Source organism: Diabrotica virgifera, chromosome 7 (genome assembly GCF_917563875.1).
Source record: "Diabrotica virgifera virgifera chromosome 7, PGI_DIABVI_V3a".
NCBI lineage: Eukaryota > Metazoa > Arthropoda > Insecta > Coleoptera > Chrysomelidae > Diabrotica > Diabrotica virgifera.
Window position 1 is genome coordinate 111,191,255 of NC_065449.1, and position 21,179 is coordinate 111,212,433.

Sequence of the window (21,179 nt, forward strand, 5' to 3'; positions counted from 1 at the left end):
AAACAAAGTTAGTAACATTTATACATTACTGTAAATATAAGGGATTTTGCAATTACCTCAGTCAATGGTTTATGTATGTTAATTTGGAAATTCTCAAAATAAAATTACTTTGTGTGTTCTTACAACTTTTATATGAATCTTTTTTCTCTAAAGTGTATAAAAAACGTGTAGGAAAACAATATTATTTCCGCTATTTAAGATTGTTTAAAATCAAAGCAAAATCAGCTGACGTCTCCACGGATTTTTCATTAGGTACCCCTCATAAAATCTTCAAATTAATGTCTCTATAAAATTTTTATCCGAAATAAATGATTTTTTTCACAGATAGACTGGTCTAATGGGCCTTTAAAAAGAATTAAATAATGCAGGTAGTTATTTATCATATGGAATATTAATTTTAAATGTGTGAAGGCATTGCTAATATTTCGACAAAAACTAAATTTTTCCCACTGTATAAGTCATCATAATCCGCCGATTACAGACACTGACATTACATAACATAATACTTAACCCAATAAAAAGAAACCTATAAAATTTCGTTCCGTAAGTCAATTATCTTCATTCAATAACATCCATCTGAAAATTAAATTTGATTATGGTTTAGCATATAGGAAAGCACAAAAGTGTGCAAACGTCAAAAAACAATATGCTTCATAAAATGTCATAATTACAATGTACGTCTGTGTCTGTATATCATGCACTGAACGTGGTACTCTATTTAAAAAATATGGAAAGTTTCTTGAGATGTTATCTGGATTGCTTCAATGAATTACCACGAAATAGCTTACATGATAGGAGAAAGAGGCAGCATGTAGTTGATTATATTAGTACTTTGATTGAAGGATGTTCTAGAGGTAAGTCAATGTGTATTATTTCACGATATGAAATATATTTGCCCTTTTTTTACTACACTCCCTGGCACAAAATTCTGCCACACGAAATTTTTGATTAAGTTTCACAATTTCTCACCTTTTTATTTGCACTTCCATTTTTAAGATTCTTACATCAGTTTGTAGGTACATGTATTGGCATCATAATAAACAATTTTTGAAATAATGAATGGGTTGCATATGTGAGTCCATACTATTGTAGTAAAGAAAAGAGAGACGTTCTCACAAACAATTTATTTTACAACTGACGACCGGTTTCGCTTTCTACAATATTCGCAGCATCTTCAGGTCCCGGTTAAAGTAAAATTAAATGCTACAAACAACAAAAAACCAGAGTTAGTTAAGTGGTCTGGTATAAATCACAAGTTAATGATCAAGCCAATATCAAAATACATATATTTATGCATGCACATAAATACCCACATGTACGTACGCATGGTGTACAATCCTCATACTCACAGACATGCACGCATTCATATGCAGTGGCAACCAAAAGTATGTCAAGTATAAGATATATAATTACTTTCCGGTATAAGGGAAGAATATAGTTAGATGTGGATGTGGTGAAGAATTTTCAGAATTTCACGTAAATTTTAATACAACAGATCTAAAACAAATTACAATAACTTGAATGTAAGGAGTAAAAATGTTCGTTCATCGAAGCGTTGGTTTTGTGTGTATTCTCGTCGTTATGTACTTTTTCGTCACCCAGTAACCCTGGCAAATGAACTTGGGTCACTTCGTTCGGCAATCTTCGGTAATACGCACTTGTACAATAATTGGCAGAGTCTAATAAATTTCAAAGTCAATGTACTTAACATATACTCCCCCACCTTGAAACCCCAAAGACCGGGTTTCAATAAAAAGTCTTAAAGAAAAAGTCAAAGATCATATTAATTATAGTTTTCAAACAAAAGTTATTGATCTTGGTTAGGCAGAACACATAATTTCACAACCGGTCGTTTAATCTCACCAGAGTTTGTCTTTATCACAACCGACCGCACAATATTGTCACTTCCGGTGTAAGTTTTTAAAATTCTGCCTAACTGCCACTTCAAGGGAGGAAGTCCATCATCCTTTACTAGAACCATGCGTCCAGGCTGGATCAGCTGTTGGCAATTCTCCTTCCACTTGACCCGCTGCTAAAGATGGGATACATATTCTTTGGACCATCTTGTCCAAAAGTGCTGTAATATCTGTTGCACCCTTTGGAATCTTGAAAGACGATTTTCATTAATGTCCATTAAGTTTTGTTGTGGTATACTCGTCAATGAAGATCCAATTAATAAGTGTGCAGGAGTAAGAGGGTTAGGGTCATTTGGGTCATTAGAAAGAGGATAGAGTGGTCTAGAATTGAGACAAGCCTCTATTTGATATAAAACCGTGGTAAATTCTTCAAATGTTAAAATTGCATTACCTACTACACGTTTCATGTGGTGCTTAACTGATTTAATGTTTGACTCCCATAATCCACCGAAGTGGGGAGCACGTGGAGTAATGAAATGCCATTGAATACTGTCGATTGAGAGGTCTGTAATAATGTGATCAGCATTTGTGTTAAAAAATTGTCTGAGTTCATTATTTGCTCCCACGAAAGTGCTGCCGTTATCTGAAAATATTTCGGAGCATTTACCGCGTCGGGCCGTGAATCGGCGTAATGCCGCTAAGAAGCATTCTGTCGTGAGATCACTGACAACTTCTAAATGTATAGCCTTACTGGCGAAGCAAATGAAGAGAGCAATATAAGCTTTAGAAGTTTTGTAATTACGACCCTTTCTATCTCGTAATAAAACGGGACCAGCATAATCGACACCAGAAACCGTGAAGGGACGTGAAGGGGTAACTCGTGACTCCGGAAGATTGCCCATAAGATACTGTTCGGGTTTATTGTTAAATCTAAAACATCGGACACAATCACGAACAATTTTTCGAACCAAATTGCGCCCTCCTATTGGCCAGTAATTTTCTCTTAAGGAAGCAAGAAGTGCTTGAGGACCAATATGTAAAAGTTTCAAATGCTCATGGCGAGCAATGAGTATCGTGAGGTGATCTTTCTGAGGTAGGACTATGGGGTGTTTCTTGTTAAAATCAAATGACGAATGATGTAAACGACCGCCAACGCGTATTAATTTTGTTGTTGTATCAAAGAATGGAGGTAGGCCAAGAAGTTTACTTCTTTTGTCAATTTGGTTGGAATTGGAAAGTGCATCATAATCATATGGAAATGACTGACGTTGTACGAACCTAATTAAGGTTAAAAGGGAATTATTGAGTTCTATTGTGGTCAAGGGACCTGTTATTCGTAAATGTTTATGAATCGACAGATTGTCTTTAAATCTTAAGACATAAGCAAAGACGCGTGTTAGTTTATTTAATGAAGAATATTTGTAGTAAAAGGTAAATTCGTTGTTGATGTGATGAAACACAAGAGTTTTGTTACGCAGTTCAGGTAATTCAGAAGTTATACAAACTTCTTGATGTTTTGTATATTGAGGCCATTCTTCTTGAGGCAAAGTGAGCCAAGAAGGGCCATGAAACCATATGTGGGAATTACTGAGCGAAGAAGGACTTATACCTCGTGACAGTAGATCTGCTGGATTATCATAAGTATTAATATATTTCCAAAATTCAGGGTTGGTCAGTTTATGTATTTGTGAGACTCGATTTGCTATAAAAGTCTTAAGTAAATGGGGAGAGGTGTTTATCCATGAAATAACAATTTTAGAGTCAGTCCAATACGTAATGTTTTTAAAGGAGACATTTACAGATGAAGTGACCTTTTCGACAAGTTCAGAAAGTAGTGATGCCCCACAAAGTTCGAGTCTTGGAATGGTTACAAGTTTCATAGGAGAAACTCGAGTTTTAGCACAATAAAGATTTGAAGTGTAATTTCCAAATGTATCTGTGCAGCATATGTAAATACATGCACCGTAAGCCGCCTCCGAGGCGTCAGAAAACCCATGAAGTTGAACAGAAACTGGGTTAGAAGAAAGTACATGTCTAGGTATTTTTAAAGTGTTTAATTTTGTAAGTTCGAAGTAGTATTTCGACCAAAGTGTGTAAATACTTTCAGGAACAGATTCATCCCAACTTATCTTGAGTTTCCAGAGCTATTTAAGAATAATTTTCGATGTAACTGTTACGGGTGAAAGTAACCCCAAAGGATCAAATATTTGTGCTGTACAGGATAAAATCTGTCTTTTGCTAATCTTTAAGTTAATTGTGGAGATATTTATAGAATATTGTAGGGAATCACAAGACGGATTCCAAAGTAATCCTAGTGTTTTGTTATGTTCGTCAGAACCAAAATGCAAAAAATCAGGATCAGAATGATTTTGTAGAGACGAATCATTGGTAGTCCATTTTCTCAGAGGAAAACCGTAGGAAGATAATAAATATGAAATAGTTTCCTTGATTTCTCGGAGTTCTTCCGATGTGTCACAACCAGTTAATAGATCATCTACATAAAAATCGTGCAAAATTATAGAGGAAATTTTTGGGTATTCGGAGATATGTCGATGAGCAATTTCATGAAGAGACCTAATGGCAAGAAACGCTGCTGATGCAGTACCGTAGGTAACAGTATTCAGTGTATAAGCAGAAATTTCATCATTTTTATTAAATCTCCAAAGGATCTTTTGAAGGTAACGTTGTTCAGGAGTAAGGAAAACCTGACGATACATTTTAGTTATATCTGCACCCATTACGAATTTATGTTGACGAAATCTAAGTAAAATGTAAAATAAATTATCTTGTAAATGAGGGCCGACATACATGATGTCATTTAATGAGTAGCCTGTGGTAGTTTTCGCACTACCATCAAATACAACTCTTAACTTTGTAGTGGTTAAAGTTTCCTTTAAAACGCAGTGATGAGGTAAGAAGAATCCAGAATTATCATTAGTGTCATTTATTAGGGACATGTGACCAAGTTTAATGTACTCACGTATGAAGTCATGATATTCTAATTTCAATTGAATGTTATTTTCAAGTTTTCTCTTTAAGTTTAAAAAACGTTTTTTGGCAGTAGTTAGAGAATCCCCTAAAACTGATGGAGATTCCTTTAGTGGAAGAGTAGTGATAAAACGACCATCACAATGGCGAGAAATATGCTGCTTAAAATGATTTTCATAATAGATGTCTTCTTCGGAAACAAACTTAGTTTTAGGACACTCCTCTAGTTCCCAAAACTTTGTGAGCTGTGAATCTAATTCACTGGTAGAAGAAAAGTAACAATTATGTTGGGGGTGGTGTTGAATATTTGTTGGAATTGGGCCAGAAATTATCCAACCAAGAGTGGTTTTTTGAATGATCGGTAACCCAGGACCAAGTTTGATTTGTCCCACGCTTAAAATATCCCAAAATGTGTCAGCTCCAATAAGAAGGTCTACTGGACCAGGTTTTTCAAAATTCTGGTCAGCTAGAAGTAATTTTGTTGGAATATTGAGCTGGGAACGATTGATCTGTATGTAAGGTAAATTACTTGTTATGTTGGGCAAAATTAGACAAGATATTTTTTTCGAGAAATTGTTAATATCTGATTTAAATGTTAGTGACGTCCGGAAGTTAATATTGTGAGTTAATTGATTAATTCCCGAGATCGAAGTGTTGATTTTTTCCTTTGAAAGTTGTAAAATATCACAAAATTTCTCAGATATAAAGTTGGATTGACTTCCGTTGTCCAAGAGTACTCTGCATTTATGTGAGTTGCCGAACTTGTCAAAAGCGTTAACAACAGCAGTTGAGAGTAGAATATACGGTTTAATAGCAGTGTGAACACTTGAACTTATATGATGTGTTGAAGAGAAGTTAGAGGTAGAAGTAGATTCATTTGACTGCAGCCCAGTGTTTGGAACATTGGAAGGTAATGAAGATTGAGAAGAATTGTTTTCTGTGGAAACTGAATTTGAGGATTGTGAATTCTCGAAGTGTAACAGAGTGTGATGGATCTTTCCACATTTTCTACAACCAGTAGAACGACAATCCTTAGTACGATGGCATGTGCCAAGACAATTAAGGCATAAACGTAGACGTTTTGCATTGTTTAACCTATTAGTAGGATTTAGTTTTAAGAAGTCAGGACAATAATATATTTTATGTTCCTTGTTACAAAAGTTGCATTTAAACCTATTCTCTGTGTTAGAAACAAAGGCTCTTGTTTCAGACTTATTACCTTTGTATCGTGGTGAATTTTGATCCTGTTTATTATCATTGTAGTTATCTAATGACTCTAAGATACGACATCGTTCTTTTAAAAATTTCAGTAAATCATCTAAAACTGGTAGGTTGTCTTTACAATTTTGTGACTCCCAAGAGCGTCTTGTTGAGTTATCAAATTTTGTTGTTAACAAATAAATAATCAAATCATCCCAGTGTTTAGTGGGGCGTTTTAAAACTTCTAAAGCACGTAAATGTTTTTGTGTATTATCTAGAAGTTGTCTGAGACCTTGATTTGATTCTTTTGTAACTAGTGGTAGGTTAAAGAGAGCTTTAATGTGATTGTTTACAAGTAACTGTTTATTTTCAAATCTTTCGATCAATAAACTCCAAGCAATGTCGTAGTTTGCATCGCAGACTTGCAAAGATTTAATAGTGTCGGCAGCTATGCCACGTAATGACAGACGTAAGTAATGAAACTTTTGTACATTGGAAAGTGAAGTATCATCATTAATAATAGAATTAAAACTGTCGCGAAAGAAGAGGAATTGATCAAACGATCCATCAAATGTAGCTAGATTCAATGGAGGTAACTTAATGTTACTTGTATTTGTAGGCCCAGCTGCTATTGAACCATTGACACTACGTGAATCAGACGTGTCAGTAGGTCGTCTAGATAAAATAAGGTTTTTGATGTCAGATATTATTTTAAAATATCTGTCCTCAAAAGTCTGCCTTTCAATGGCATGTATTGTGTCATAATTTTCCTCGCAGTCAGGATCATCAGTTTCAATAAGCAGCTGAACCTCATTAAAAACATCTAAAAGCTCTTCGGCTTTGGATAATCGCATTTCTAAATCTACGAGGTCGATAATTTCATTATTTTCTACACTTCTAAAATATGTTGTTAAACGTGTAAGAGCACCTTTAGTGGCCATTCTCTTTGTTTTGTTTTGGTCTGACATTTTTGACAATTTGACCAAAATTTATGAGGATGCAAAATAATTAAATATTATGTATGTATGTGGCGTATATTATTATACAGATATAAACAATCAAAATGTGTTTGATGTTTAAAGAAATAAATATTTGATCTTCGATGAATGTAATTAAATAAAAAGAAATGGTTTATTCAAGTGCAGAAAACGGAAATAAATGTTTTGTAATTCAATTATTATGTACGTAAGAATTATTATTAACGTTTAGTTACGATCTGTCAGAATAAAATAAAAAATCAGCTAGCACATTCACAATGAATACGAGAGTAGGTAAAACGTCAAATATGTCACTATTCGAAATAAATATATTAATTTAGATTGAAACTCATGTACTTAAAATATTTATCAAATAGAGACTGAAAAAATGTGAAATTATAAAAAGGATTCAGTATTCAGTGTTGTAAATGTAGCTTCCTGGGGTTGATACAGCGGGTCAAGTACGACGTCGGTTCGTAGAATGTAAAGCTGCTATTTTCTTTGTAGTTCTGCTGGCACTGTAGATTCGCAGTTCGAAGGACCAATAGTTGTGGATGTGGTGAAGAATTTTCAGAATTTCACGTAAATTTTAATACAACAGATCTAAAACAAATTACAATAACTTGAATGTAAGGAGTAAAAATGTTCGTTCATCGAAGCGTTGGTTTTGTGTGTATTCTCGTCGTTATGTACTTTTTCGTCACCCAGTAACCCTGGCAAATGAACTTGGGTCACTTCGTTCGGCAATCTTCGGTAATACGCACTTGTACAATAATTGGCAGAGTCTAATAAATTTCAAAGTCAATGTACTTAACAATAGTAGTATTCAATATCATACTTTTTCTCTGTACTTTGCTAAAGGGATGGTTGGTAAAGAAAAAGATTTGAATTTAATATATTAACAAAACATTGGCAGGATCTTGAGGGCATTAGTAAGATAAACGACATTAAACCAAGGAAATAAAAATTGTTACTTATTTATTTATTAATAAACTGATGTTATTTTTAATTAATAATGTAGATTTTATTTATATAGGATTGTTAGATGTTGTTCAGGATAGATGTAAAATTGATGGTGCGATTTTTTAGACAAGATTGGTCGGTTATGCAAGAGTTCTGATCTGATTCTGAAATTTGATTTGTTTAAAAACTGAAATTGAAAATTGAAAATTGAACAATAGAAATTTGCTAAAAAAATTTTGTAATAAAAATATTAAAAGTGTCAAACAATAAAATCATTAATAACTAAAAGTCAAGTGTATAGGTAATGCAGTAGGTGAAATTAAAATTATTGTAATATAAAGTTATAATTATCTGTAGTGCAATGAAACTTTATGGAATACAACTAAAAAAGTTGAAAAAGTAATGTATGAAAAAATAATAAATGAAAAAATCTTTTTTCATTTATGTTAATATCTGTTGAATTTAATAAATAGTTGAGTAAGTTCAAAATTATTTTAAAATTTTGAAAATATTACCTGGTTGAGTTGCATTGAATGGTTTCTTTGTAATGATATTTTTTTGTTTTAAAGTCTGTAAATAACACATAACAGATTCTAGAACAAACACATAGGAGTTGGACATAACAGGAGTTTGGAAAGTTTGATGAGGTAACTTAATTACAGGAATTTTTCCTGTTCTTAAAATCGAAAAGAAATAAGATGTAGTGCTCAAATTGCTTTCCTCATCAAAATTTCCAAACTCATGTTATGTCCATCTCCTATGTGTTTTTTCTAGAATCTGTTATGTGTTATTTATAGACTTGAAAACAAAAAAAATATCATTACAAAGAAACCATTCAATGCAACTCAACCAGGTAATGTTTTCAAAATTTTAAATCAATTTTAAACTTACTTAACTATTTATTAAATTCAACAGATATTAACATAAATGAAAAAATATTTTTTCATTTATTATTTTTTCATACATTACTTTGTATTCCGTAAAGTTTCATTGCACTACAGATAATTATAACTTTATATTACAATAAATTTAATTTCACCTACTGCATTACCTATACACTTTACTTTAATTCTGAATTAGTTATTAATGATTTTATTGTTTGACACTTTTAATATTTTTAATATAAAATTTTTTTAGCAAATTACTATTGCTCAATTTTCAATTTTCAATTTCAATTTTTAAACAAATCAAACAAATTTCACAATCAGATCAGAACTATTGCATAACCGACCAATCTTGTCTAAAAATTGCACACCCAATTTTACATCTATAAGTTCTTGAACATCCTGAACAACATCTAACAATCCTATATAAATAAAATCTACACTATTAATTAAAAATAACATCAGTTTATTAATAAATAAATAACTAACAATTTTTAGTTCCTCGGTTTAATGTCGTTTATCTTACTAATGCCCTCAAGATCCTGCCAACGTTTTGTTAATATATTACATTCAAATCTTTCCCTTTACCAACCATTAGGGTTAAAAATGGCTGATTTCGCAATTTTTAAATTTTTAGTCGCTTATATGTCAAATACTATTCACCTAAGAGAAAAATTACTAAAGATCTTTTCTGTTTGAAATGATTCAAAAAACCTAAAATCATTTTGTTCGATGCAAAAAAAATAATTTTGGGAAAAAACCCTAATCTTTCCCTTTGCCTGGCAAGCTCTTATGCTGTTCAGAATTGCCTGTCATTGTACACATTTCTTCTAAATGACTTATTTAAACACATACTTAATAGACCAGTAAGGATCTGTTTTTAGGTGGATGTGAGAGGTGGCATTCAGATTTTTGCGGATAAAGTAAAGTGATAACTTCGTTAATAATAATTGATTTATGCTCCTTCTCAAATATGCCCGGAACATTAATAAAAAAAATAAAATATTTAAAAATTTATTTATTATTAAACAAAGCTATTTGTTTATAAGCCAAAAAATTGTTTATAAATTTAAAACATTGCTGGGGCCCCTTAAATAATCCGATTTTAATTATGTAAAGTGTGTTAGATAGGTAGAGCACCTCTTTATATGTAAAAAAATTATCCAACTTCTAAATGCTCTACTTTTTGTTCAGAAAGATTTTAAAAAATTTGAACTTTTTTAAAAACATTTAGATTGCAAATTTATTATGCAAAATTTATTAGGTCTATTTTAATCAAATTTGGTACAAGATTTAAGTATGTTACAAAGAATTTCCTAAGCGAATTACTAAGGTTCTAAGTGCCACCAAAGTGGTTAAAAAATATTGAATAACAACAGACTTATTTTGCCCCCTTATTTTGTATTTATTGCTATATTGCAGAAAAGGTAATACCTTAAGACATTTTTTACCAGTCGTGTATCATACAAAATTCAATTATCTTTATTTTATTTTTCTACAACTTTGTTCCAAAACGAATCGTTTTAAAGTTATAAGCAAAGAAAGCAGAAAAAAATCGATGGTTTTCGAAATTTTGAAATATTTTAATTTTTTTATTAATGTTCCGGGCATATTTGTGAAGGAACATAAGTCAATTATTATTACTGAAGGTGTCACCTAACTATATCTGTAAAAATCCGAATGCCACCTCTCACATCCAAAAATAAACGTTTTTTCGCAGATCCTTACTGGTCTATAAATTTAAACTTTACATGAGAAAGTTTATTTTACCCCTAAACTATGCACTTTTAGATTCACCTGGTATATACACGTACAGGGCTGATGCCTGCTAGGTCATGGTTTTTAGCCTTGGTGTGCTATGAATTATCACTATTTTCTAGCCTTAGAGGAAGACCGTTTCTCGGAGGGTTCACTAGCTCTTAGATTATTTTTTATTTTAATTCTGGTGCGTCTGATATTTTTAATTAAATAAATCTGCGGATGATTCAAAAAACAAAATGTATGGCTCAGAGAATACGAAAGGACTATAAAACAAAATCATGCCCTTTAATTTTTCTACAGAGATGATAAAACGCTTCTATTCACCCTCGTGTAATGCCATCTAAGCAAACATTGTTTATTACCAAAATAATAACAAACTATGTTAATACAATATGTACATCCAAACTGATGCAAGAATCTTGAAAATCGGAATACAAATAAAAAAAGTTATAAATTATCAAACTTAATCAAAAATGTTTAGTGACGGAATTTTGTGTATTTTAATAGACGTAGACGTAGAGTGCTACAAATTCAGCTTTTGTTTATACCATGTTTTATCCACTCTTTATCAAGCTTATTGTTCAGCTTTTGGTTTTTTTATTCTTACTCCAGGAGAGACCGTAACTGTCTGGTGACAGCTGGTTGTGACTAAAATCAAAAAGACATTGGTGGCAGTGATCAGACAAATACAACCAAATTTTTTTCTCCTACTGTAGCTTATTGCATATTGTGTATGCTGTAGTGTGTGCTGAGAAATTGTCTTGTTGCTAAGTAAAGTTGAATTCATTGGCACATAATTACGCAATTACAACTGATACTCCAGTCAATGGGAGCGAGAATAGGATATTACCTCCGAACTATATCCTACTGCATGGATTTTAATGAAATATTGGGCCTAGCCTCTACTTATCGCCTAATTCAAAGTATACCCTATGCCGATGTGTGCTTTTATCTTGAGGGTGGTTCCCACCACTTCTTAGGGGTGGAAAATTTGTTGGTTAAAACTATCACGGAATTCGCTGGAGAACCTAATTCTATCTGTTCTATTTTTTTTTGAAAACTCAATACTTTTTGAGATATTCGTGGTTGAAAAAGGAACATAATACCTTTTCGAACGGTTTTTGCGAATACCCTAAAAACTATACATCAAACTAAAAAAAACTATATTAAACATTTTTGTAGGTTATAAAAACACAAAGAGATACTTGCCTTCATAAATCTGCTAGTTATATTACAATAAGAGATACGGTAGCTGAAAATAGTTTGTTTTTTGGTACAATCTCAAATTGGTGTATTCAACTTGAAATAACAGAGAAGCGGTCGATTTTAGGTGTATAATGCTACTAATATCTTTTGTAGTGCTTGAAAAGACCTTTAAAATTAGCTATATTAAAGGTCCATTACATTAATAGTCCAGGGTAATAAGGTTTCTTCCATGACACTCGAGCAGCCAGGGTACTGAAGCGTTTTTTCGACAGGTAACACCTGTGAGAACAAATTGTAACTATTTCCTGCGTAGGATCTGGCGGCCATTTTTATTTATAAACAATTTAATGTCAAAAAACGGCATTTTTTCCGTTTTTTTTTTTCAAATCATTGGAAAACAGTTTACCTTGTGGTTACATTAGTACAAACATCTTCGAGAGCATGGAAAAACCTTTAAAATTGCGTATTACAAAGATTGATACACTTATCTATTGTAAATATAATTGAAAAAAAAGGTCTAAATTGCAAAAAAAAATATTTTGCAATAACTATTGTAAAAATTAGTGTACAGCTTTGAAATTTTTTTAAAATGAGGGTTCATTAGTGCTTAACACATGACAAAAAGTTCGAAGCGATTCATGCAATTGTTTATATTTTATTCAAATTTTTTATCCCACAGAGCTTTTTTTTGCAATAAGTCAGAAAAACAGAATGATAGAACCATTTGGCAGGTGTCAAATGAAAGAGCATAAGCTAAACCTTTAAACCTGTTTAAAAAAAAGTTAATATAGAGTGCAATTATTAGTAATAAATAATTATGCAAAAGTCTCGTTAATTACCTTATAAACGATTTGAATAACTTTCTTGTTATGGCCGGTACAAACATTTTTTTTTACACATTCTAAAAGATAGCATTTTAAGACGAACTTAAAAAAAAGTAAGTTAGCCTAGGTCAATTAGGGCCAAAGTTAGCAACATTTTTTTTTAAATTCACAGCTAATTTGTTTATACTAAATAAGGATCGATAATAGCGCTCTTTCGATTTCAAAAACACGAAGTATTCAGAAAAAAAATTTGGATTTACTTGCTCTTTAAGGGAGTCGTCAATAAAGCTTCAAAAATGAAGTACAAACGCTACCCGCTTGCTACCGACGAAGTAGAAGCATAAAATCCGTGCGACTTTAAATTGAAATATCAACTTCAAAATCCTATAATTTTTTGTAACTTGGGAACCAACCAATGGATTTTAATGTTTTTTTAATTTTTATGTACTTTTAGCGTACTTTACAAATATGGAGTCTGTTGATTTATAAATTATCTAATAAACAGTTTAATTTGTTTAAAAAAAATTTTTCAAACATTTTTTTTACCTTGTTTTAGGTTAACAACTACAATGTTATGTATGTAATAATTGATAAAACATTGTAATAAATATATAGGTATTACTACACTCACCGCCACAAAATTCCGCCACCCAAAATTTTTGATTAAGTTTAATAGTTTATAACCTTATTATTTGTGCTCCGATTTTTAAGATTCTTGCACCAATTTGTAGATATATCTATTGATATCGTTTCGTATTTTTCCGGAAACAAAAAATTACTTGCATGGCATTATACAGGGGTGAATGGAAGCGTTGTATTTTCTTCTAACTTTAAAAAATTTTATGGAAAAAAGGAAGGGCTCATTTTGTTTCATAGTCCTGTCATATTATCCCAGAGACATCACTAAAATTTTGTTTTTTTGAATTATCTTTTTTCTTGTAAGAGCTGTATCATTTTTTTGTAAGTAAAACACTGAATCATAAAAAAAAGGTTGGACTGATAAGATTAGTATGGCCCGCATGCAGCCCAGATCTCAATCCTGTTAAGCATTTATGGGCTGAATTAAAAAAAGCTGTTCGCCGTTATCCTAGGCCTCCAGAAAATTTGGTACAGTAATGGTCTTGGTAGAGGAATACCGGACTATTCCCCAGGCAATATTAACACACCTTTATTCTATGCCAAACAGATTGCGAGAAGTCGTTGCTGCAAGGGATGGACATACCCACTACTGAATTGTTTCGTTTTGTTGTTAATTTTGTTTTGTTTTTCTTTATTTTAGTGCGCTTAATATTTTTATTTAAATAAACCTTCAAAGCAGTGTTTTTATTTACAGCTCTTACAAGAAAAGAGGTAGTCGGATACTTAAAAAATCATAACCTTAGTGATACCTCCAGGATAACACAAAAGCAGTATGAAATGAAATCAACGCTCTAATTTTTCCACAGAAATTTTTAAATTTAGGAGAAAATACAACACTTCCGTTCACCCCCGCATAATGCCATCTGAACAAACATTTTTTTTACCGGAATAATAACAAACCATATCAATACATGTACCTACAAATTGATGCAAGAATCTTGAAAATCGGAGTACAAATAATAAAGTTATAGATTCTCAAACTTAATCAAAAAATTTGGGTGGCAGAATTTTGTGCCGGTGAGTGTATATAAAAAAGAAAAATTTTAATAAAAGTGCCACTTTTACTCTATAATTTTGTTTAGAGTTGCAGTAATTTGAATCGTTTAATTGACTAATCATTACCATGCCTTAAATTAAAAATATATGTGAAAACGTTATGAAATTGTTATAATATACATTTCATTTTAATTTTTTTATTTTCAAATAAGTAGAGTGTTTTTTACATTTATAATTAAGTATAAAAATTTCGTCACAAATATCCAATTTTTTACAAACGCATCCATTTCAATATAAACCTATAATCATTTTATAAATAATGCGTCACGGTTTATAATTTTTTTATATATTTTATATAAAAATTTTTATATTTTTATATTTCTTATTCATATAAATATAAAATCTAAGACATAAAAATGATTTGGTAAACAATGAATTACAAAATTCAAATTACTTGAAATCATTTTGTCGAAAATTCAAAGTATACCACTAATTTTGTTTTTCATTCTCTTTTCAAATGCGGAATCCATTTTAAAGAAAATTAATATACAAGGTGTTTTTTGGGTCGGAATATTTACACAATATTTTTTAAACCGGACCTGGATTTTTTATAATTGTAAATAAATTAATTGATTGGACACCTAAAAGAATATTCGCGTGTTAAATATAAAATCAATATACAGTGAGGTTAACAAGTTGTAAGCTGTATTTCAATTTTTTTCTACTTATAGCTCTCGCAATTCACTTAATTTCAGAATTCAAATTCCAAATTTCACCAGAAAAATCATTTTGCCGAAAATTCAAATTATACCACTGAATTTAGTTTTTCACCCTCTTTTCAACTGAAAAATCCATTTAAAAAAAATAATGTACAGGGTGTTGTTTTGGAGTCGGAACATTTTTTCAATATTTTTTAATCCGGATCTGGATTTTTTACAATTGTAAATAAATTAATTTATTGTACACCTTAAATGATATTTGCGTGCCAAATATAAAATAAATATACATTGTGGTTAAAAAGTTATGAACCAATTAAGAAAATGGCAAAATAGATAAAACACCCAGTATCTTTGTTATTAATGGAGTAAGATCCATTAAGTATGGTATTTTTGAGATCGCCTAAGTGCCTAAGTGTCCCGAAATAGGTCGATTTTTATTTTTAAATTACAATCTTTTGGTATATATTTTATACTAGTGACGTCATCCATCTGAACGTGATGACCTAATCGATGATTTTTTTAAACGGGAATAGGGGTCGTGTGGAACCTCACTTGAAAGGGTGTTCAAATCTCTATTCAGTAATATAAACAATAATATAATTGTTTATACAGAGTGACCAAAATAATAATTTTTGAATTAAATTAATTGACGCAAAAAAAATAATGTATGTAACTTATTTAACTCAAAATACATTGTACTGCTGTCAGTAAATAGAAAAAAATTATTTCACAAATAGCATTTCTCTTCGCTTAAATTAAATCACAAACAACCTCTTTGCAGTTTTAACATTTTTAATTTAAGCGAAAATCAATGTTTATTTGCCAAATAAACATTTTTTTTTAATTTTCTGACACCAATAGAAAGTATTTTGAGATAAATAAATTGTATACATTCTTCAGTTTTCGTCGATTAATTTAATTCAAAAATGATCTTTTTGGCCGCCCTGTACAACTAATGATATTAATGATTATATTACTGATTAGAGAATTGAACACCCTTTCAAATGGGGTATCACACGACCCCTATTCCTATTTAAAAAAAATCATCGATTACGTCATCACGCTCAGGTGGAAGACGACACTAATATGAAATATATGCCAAAAAATTGTAATTTAAAAATAAAAATTAAAAATCGACCTGTTTCGTGGGTTTTCTCCAAAATGAATTTATTCCATAATTTAGCCCCTCCCTGTATATTATATATATATATATATATATATATTTATATTCATAACAATTTTTTATCAAGTATTATATACATAAAATACTTGCATTACTTGGTAGTTGTGCACCTAAAACAGGATAAAAAATTGAATAAATTGTTTTTTTTTCGTTTAAATAAATGAAATTGTTTATTATAATTTATGAATCAACTGACTTCATACTTGTAAAGTACGCTAAAAGTACAGACAAATTAAAAAAACATTAAAATCCATTGGTTGGCTCCCAATATACAAAAAACTGTAGGATTTTGAATTTAATATTTCAATTTTAGGTCGCATGGATTTTATGCTTCTACTTTTCGCGCGTTTGTACTTCATTTCTGAAGCTTTATTGACGACTCCCTTGAAAAGCAAATAAAGCCAAAATTTTTTTATGAATACTTCGTGTCTTTAAAAGCGAAAGAGCGCTATTTTTTATCCTTATTTATTATAAACAAATTAGCTGTAAATTAAAAAAAAATGTTGCTAACTTTGGACCTAATTGAGCTAGGCTAAATTATTTTTTATTAAGTTCGTGTAAAAATACCATCTTTTAGAATGTTTAAAAAAATGTTTGTACCGACCATAACAAAAAAGTTATTCAAATTGTTTATAAGGGAAAATTGACGAGACTTTTGCATAATTATTTATTACTAATAAATGCACTCTTTCTTAACTTTTTTAAACAAGTTTGAAAGTTTAGCTTATGCTCTTTCATTTGATACCTGCAGGATGGTTCTAACATTCTGTTTTTCTGACTTATGTTATTGCAAAAAAGCTCCCTGGGATAAACAATTTGAATAAAATATAAACAATTAAATTAATCGCTTCGAACATTTTGTCACGTGTTAAGCATCAATGAACCCTCATTTGACAAAAATTTCAAAGCTGTACACTAATATTTACAATAGTTATTGCAAAATTAATTTTTTTTGCAATTTAGACCCTTTTTCTCAATTATATTAACAAAAAATAAGTATATCAAACTTTGTAATACGTCATTTTAAAGGTTTTCCCATGCTCTCGAAGATGTTTGTACTAATGTAACCACAAGGTACACTGTTTTCCATTGATTTGACAAAAAACGGAAAAAATTCCGTTTTTTGACATTAAATTGTTTATAAATAAAAATGGCCGCCAGATCCTAAGCAGGAAATAGTTACAATTTGTTCTCCTAGGTATTACCTGTCGAAAAAACGCTTCTTTACCCTGGCTGTTCGAGTGTCACGAACAGGGTATATTTTTGCCTTATTACCCTGGCCTATAAAACTAAGCGAGATATGCTGCAAACAAAATTGATAACGAATGTGTTTTAGGAAAAAATGAGAAGTAATTTTAACATCCATCCACGAAAATTTAAATGCATCGTTTTCCTTCCACAATACCTTTTATTATAGTGTTATTTCTATATTCAAAAAGCTGGACGGGTTTAAAATTAATGGTTTTTGAAAAAAAAAAAAGATCAAATTATAGAGAGCATTTTTAAATTTTCTTAAAAATCTCCTTTTTCTCCATGTAACTTGAAAGTGATAAGAGATCTGAAAAAGCCCTACATTTTTGTGTGGTATTTATTTTGGGAACTCTTATCTTTTTCGAGTTACATGGAGGAAAAAGAAGATCTTTAAAAAAATTTAAAAATGCGCTTTATAATTTAATCTTATTTTTTTTAAACCATTTATTTTAATCCAGTCCAATTTAAATTCTGATGGATGAGGGGTTAAATATACTTCTCATTTCTTCTTAAAATACATTAATCATCAACTTTTTTACAGATTATCTCGCTTAGTTTAAATGTAATCGACATTTAGTTCTGCTCATTTTAAAGGTCTTTTCAAGCACTACAAAAGTTATTAGCATCATTATACACCTATAATCGACAGTTCCTCTGTTATTTCAAGTTGAATACACCGATTTGAGCATGCAGCAAAAAAACAAACTCTTCTTACCTACCATATCCCTCTTTGTATTTTAACTAAAAAATTTATGAAGGAACGAATCTCTTTGTTTTTTATAACCTACAGAAATAATTTATATAGTATTTTTGTAGATGCATAGTTTTAAAGGTATTCGCAAAAATCCGTCCGAAAAGGTGTCATTTTTCAATGAAAATGGCCAATTTTCAATCACGAATAACTCTAAAAGTATTGAGTTTTCAAAAAAGAATTATAGAACAGTTTTTGCTGAAAATTAGGTTCTCTAGCAACTTCCGTGACTCTTTTAACCAAAATATTTTTCACCACCAAGATAAAATCGCACATCGACATAGGGTAGACTTTCTTTCTTGAGCTATTCCCTACTTACTGTGAAAATATCAAGTAAATCGATGTAGTAAGATGAAATTCGGAGCCAAATACCCTCATTGACTGCCCTATGAGTCCAGTCGTCTAAGATTTGACATCTAAAATCATGCGAACAAGCTGAATTTTGCTGATAATGTCAATTTTGGGACCCCGGCCTTTTCGTATCCAATTTTTGCGTTTTGTCGCAGTTTCTATAAATCTATCAAATAAAAAAACGTTGCGCGATTTTTACTATGCTCATGAGATCAATAAAATGTTTCACTTACCTTGACCGGTCACTATGGAATTTTCATTGCTAGAGCTTAATCTTTAAAACATATGACATGAAATTTCGATTTTGAATGTTGACAACAATGAAGAGGCATTTGAAATATGGCTAAAAAACGCTGGATTTAAACTTTCACATTGTAAACGATCTAAGAATTTTAAAACTGCTTCTTTTCGATTTAGAAAATACGTTTTTCAAAACTAAAAAACTTAACCTACAAAGGTTATGGAAAAGTGGTCCCGGTCAAATTTAACAAAAGTTTGGTCAATGATACTTCTCGATGTGTAGATTAAAATAGTCCATGGGACCTGGGTCTGAATAACTACTATTCTCGAGCTACAACCTTCTGAAGTTATTGGATTCGAGTGCTCGGTTTACGTTAAGTGCACAATTCACGATCAAGTGAACGAAAATATTTATTACTGGAAGAAGATAGACTCATCTTCTTTATGCATACTTGCGTCTTATATATGAATTCGTGGTCAAAATTAGATGCATCGTATTTTAGTCTTCAGGAAACCTCCAAAAATTCCTTAGAAAACTAAAGAAGTGCGATATAAAATGTGCTACTAGAGCGATGTAAGAATTATTATGTTTTCATGAATGCTTTACAGTTATGCAATACCAGCAAACCTGCAGTTCCGCCTTATCTTTAGAATACCACTGAACAGTAGCGGATCTAGGAGGGGGAATGGAGGAATTCCCTCGTAACACGGTCCAAAACTAAACAAAAAGTTGTCGGAGCATAAAAAATACAGTACCTGACATGAAATTTGTCCCGCATACCAGATATAAGTCAAGTAGAGAACATGGACTTGATCACAATACGAAAAAAACAAAGTACCTGGTATTACCGCTATTATATACCGCTAAATATTAATGTTGTTCTGAAGCTATTTCTTTTGGGCATTTTTGTAATTAACTATTCTAAATGGGAAATAAGGCACAATTTAACTAAAATATTGATTTTATTGTAACAAAGACGTATAATATGAACGTCGAGATGTTAATAAAATCATTTTTTAGTTAAATTGTGGCTTATTTTCCATTTATATTAGTTAATTGTCATATGTCATAATATAAATAATTGTTATATGTCATAATTGTAAATATTCATTACAATTGTCTATGGAAAAATCGGGTTTTAGTCATCTTCGACTATCTCTGTACGTTAATATTTTGCTGATTTCGGTTAGATGCATCATATGTCGTGTTAACTTACGACCTATCAGGATACTTAACATTGGGTTGATGTCTTGCAAAGCGTAAAAACAGTAACACACTGGTTATATGAGCACAAGGACCCACAGTTCTCGCACCAGATTGGCAGGTACGATAAATAGTACCCGCTAATCGGTTCTTCTGCAGGCTCATAATCATCATCCGTGAAGGAAATGAATATTTGGTGTTTTCTAGCTTGCCAAAATCTAGAAAATATTCTAACTCTTATGAAACCCGGTTCATCCATATTCTCATCAATTTGAAACTCTTCGTCATTGTCTGTAATTATTTTATCTTTTAAAAATGCCAAGTTTCTTGTAAAAGGTATATATTAATTTAATATATATATTATATATATATATATATATATATATATATATATATATATATATATATATATATATATATATATATATTGATGCACGTTAAGTTGTGACTTCCGGTATACAGAAGAGGCTGTCCGACTTCCACCTTTTCTACTAGGAATTATTTTTTAAAAATTGTGTATTTGGTAAAAGGGGGGCTTATAAAATGGGTCTACCTATTGAGGGGAAAGGATTTACCAAAATAAATTTTGTATATATATACGTATATACCGAAGCGTACAGCATACGTTATGGCTTCCATATATAGGGTAGTTCAAGGCGCGTTGTCACTTCCAGCGGTGTTGTCATATTTTGGAAGTCACAACGACTCGTCTGCTAGATTTACCTCCTATTTTGAGCGTAATGTGTGATCTTTTGAAACTTTTACTGTGAATACAGTTGTCTGTGTTTTAAAGTTGTCTATTTAAATTAAAATATTGATATTCTTTTGATTATACAGGTATACAAAAAAATACATTTCGGACTATTTGACGAAACCATATGACTAGGGGGGTTTTTGGGGTCGCTGGTTACGAATCCGGGGTTCGCTAACCTCTATCACGTCAGGTAAAGGTTATTTCAAGGACAAATCAAGATAAATCGACAGTCGCTCTGAAAAAGTATGTTAGGAGGGTTTTGGGGTCGCTTATAACGAATCCCGGATCCGCTGACCTCTATCACGCGTAGCTGAAGGTCATTTCGAGGTCAAATCAAGATAAATCAACACAATCGCTGTGAAAAAGTATATTAGGGTGTTTTTGGGGTCCCTGATCACAAAACTGGGGCCCGTTGAGCTCAACCACGTCAGG

At 31.3% G+C, this 21,179-nt stretch overlaps 1 protein-coding gene across 1 annotated transcript in view; it reads left to right on the top strand.

Moving 5' to 3' along the window:
- Positions 1-566: 566 nt before the first annotated feature.
- The window catches only part of LOC126888179 (uncharacterized), a 68,196-nt gene continuing 47,583 nt past the window's right edge, over positions 567-21,179 (top strand). Inside the window, exon 1 of the mRNA XM_050656171.1 lies at positions 567-854. Coding sequence (XP_050512128.1) covers positions 728-854 — 127 coding nt within the window. The 5' untranslated portion in view covers positions 567-727. The remainder of the gene's footprint in view (positions 855-21,179) is intronic.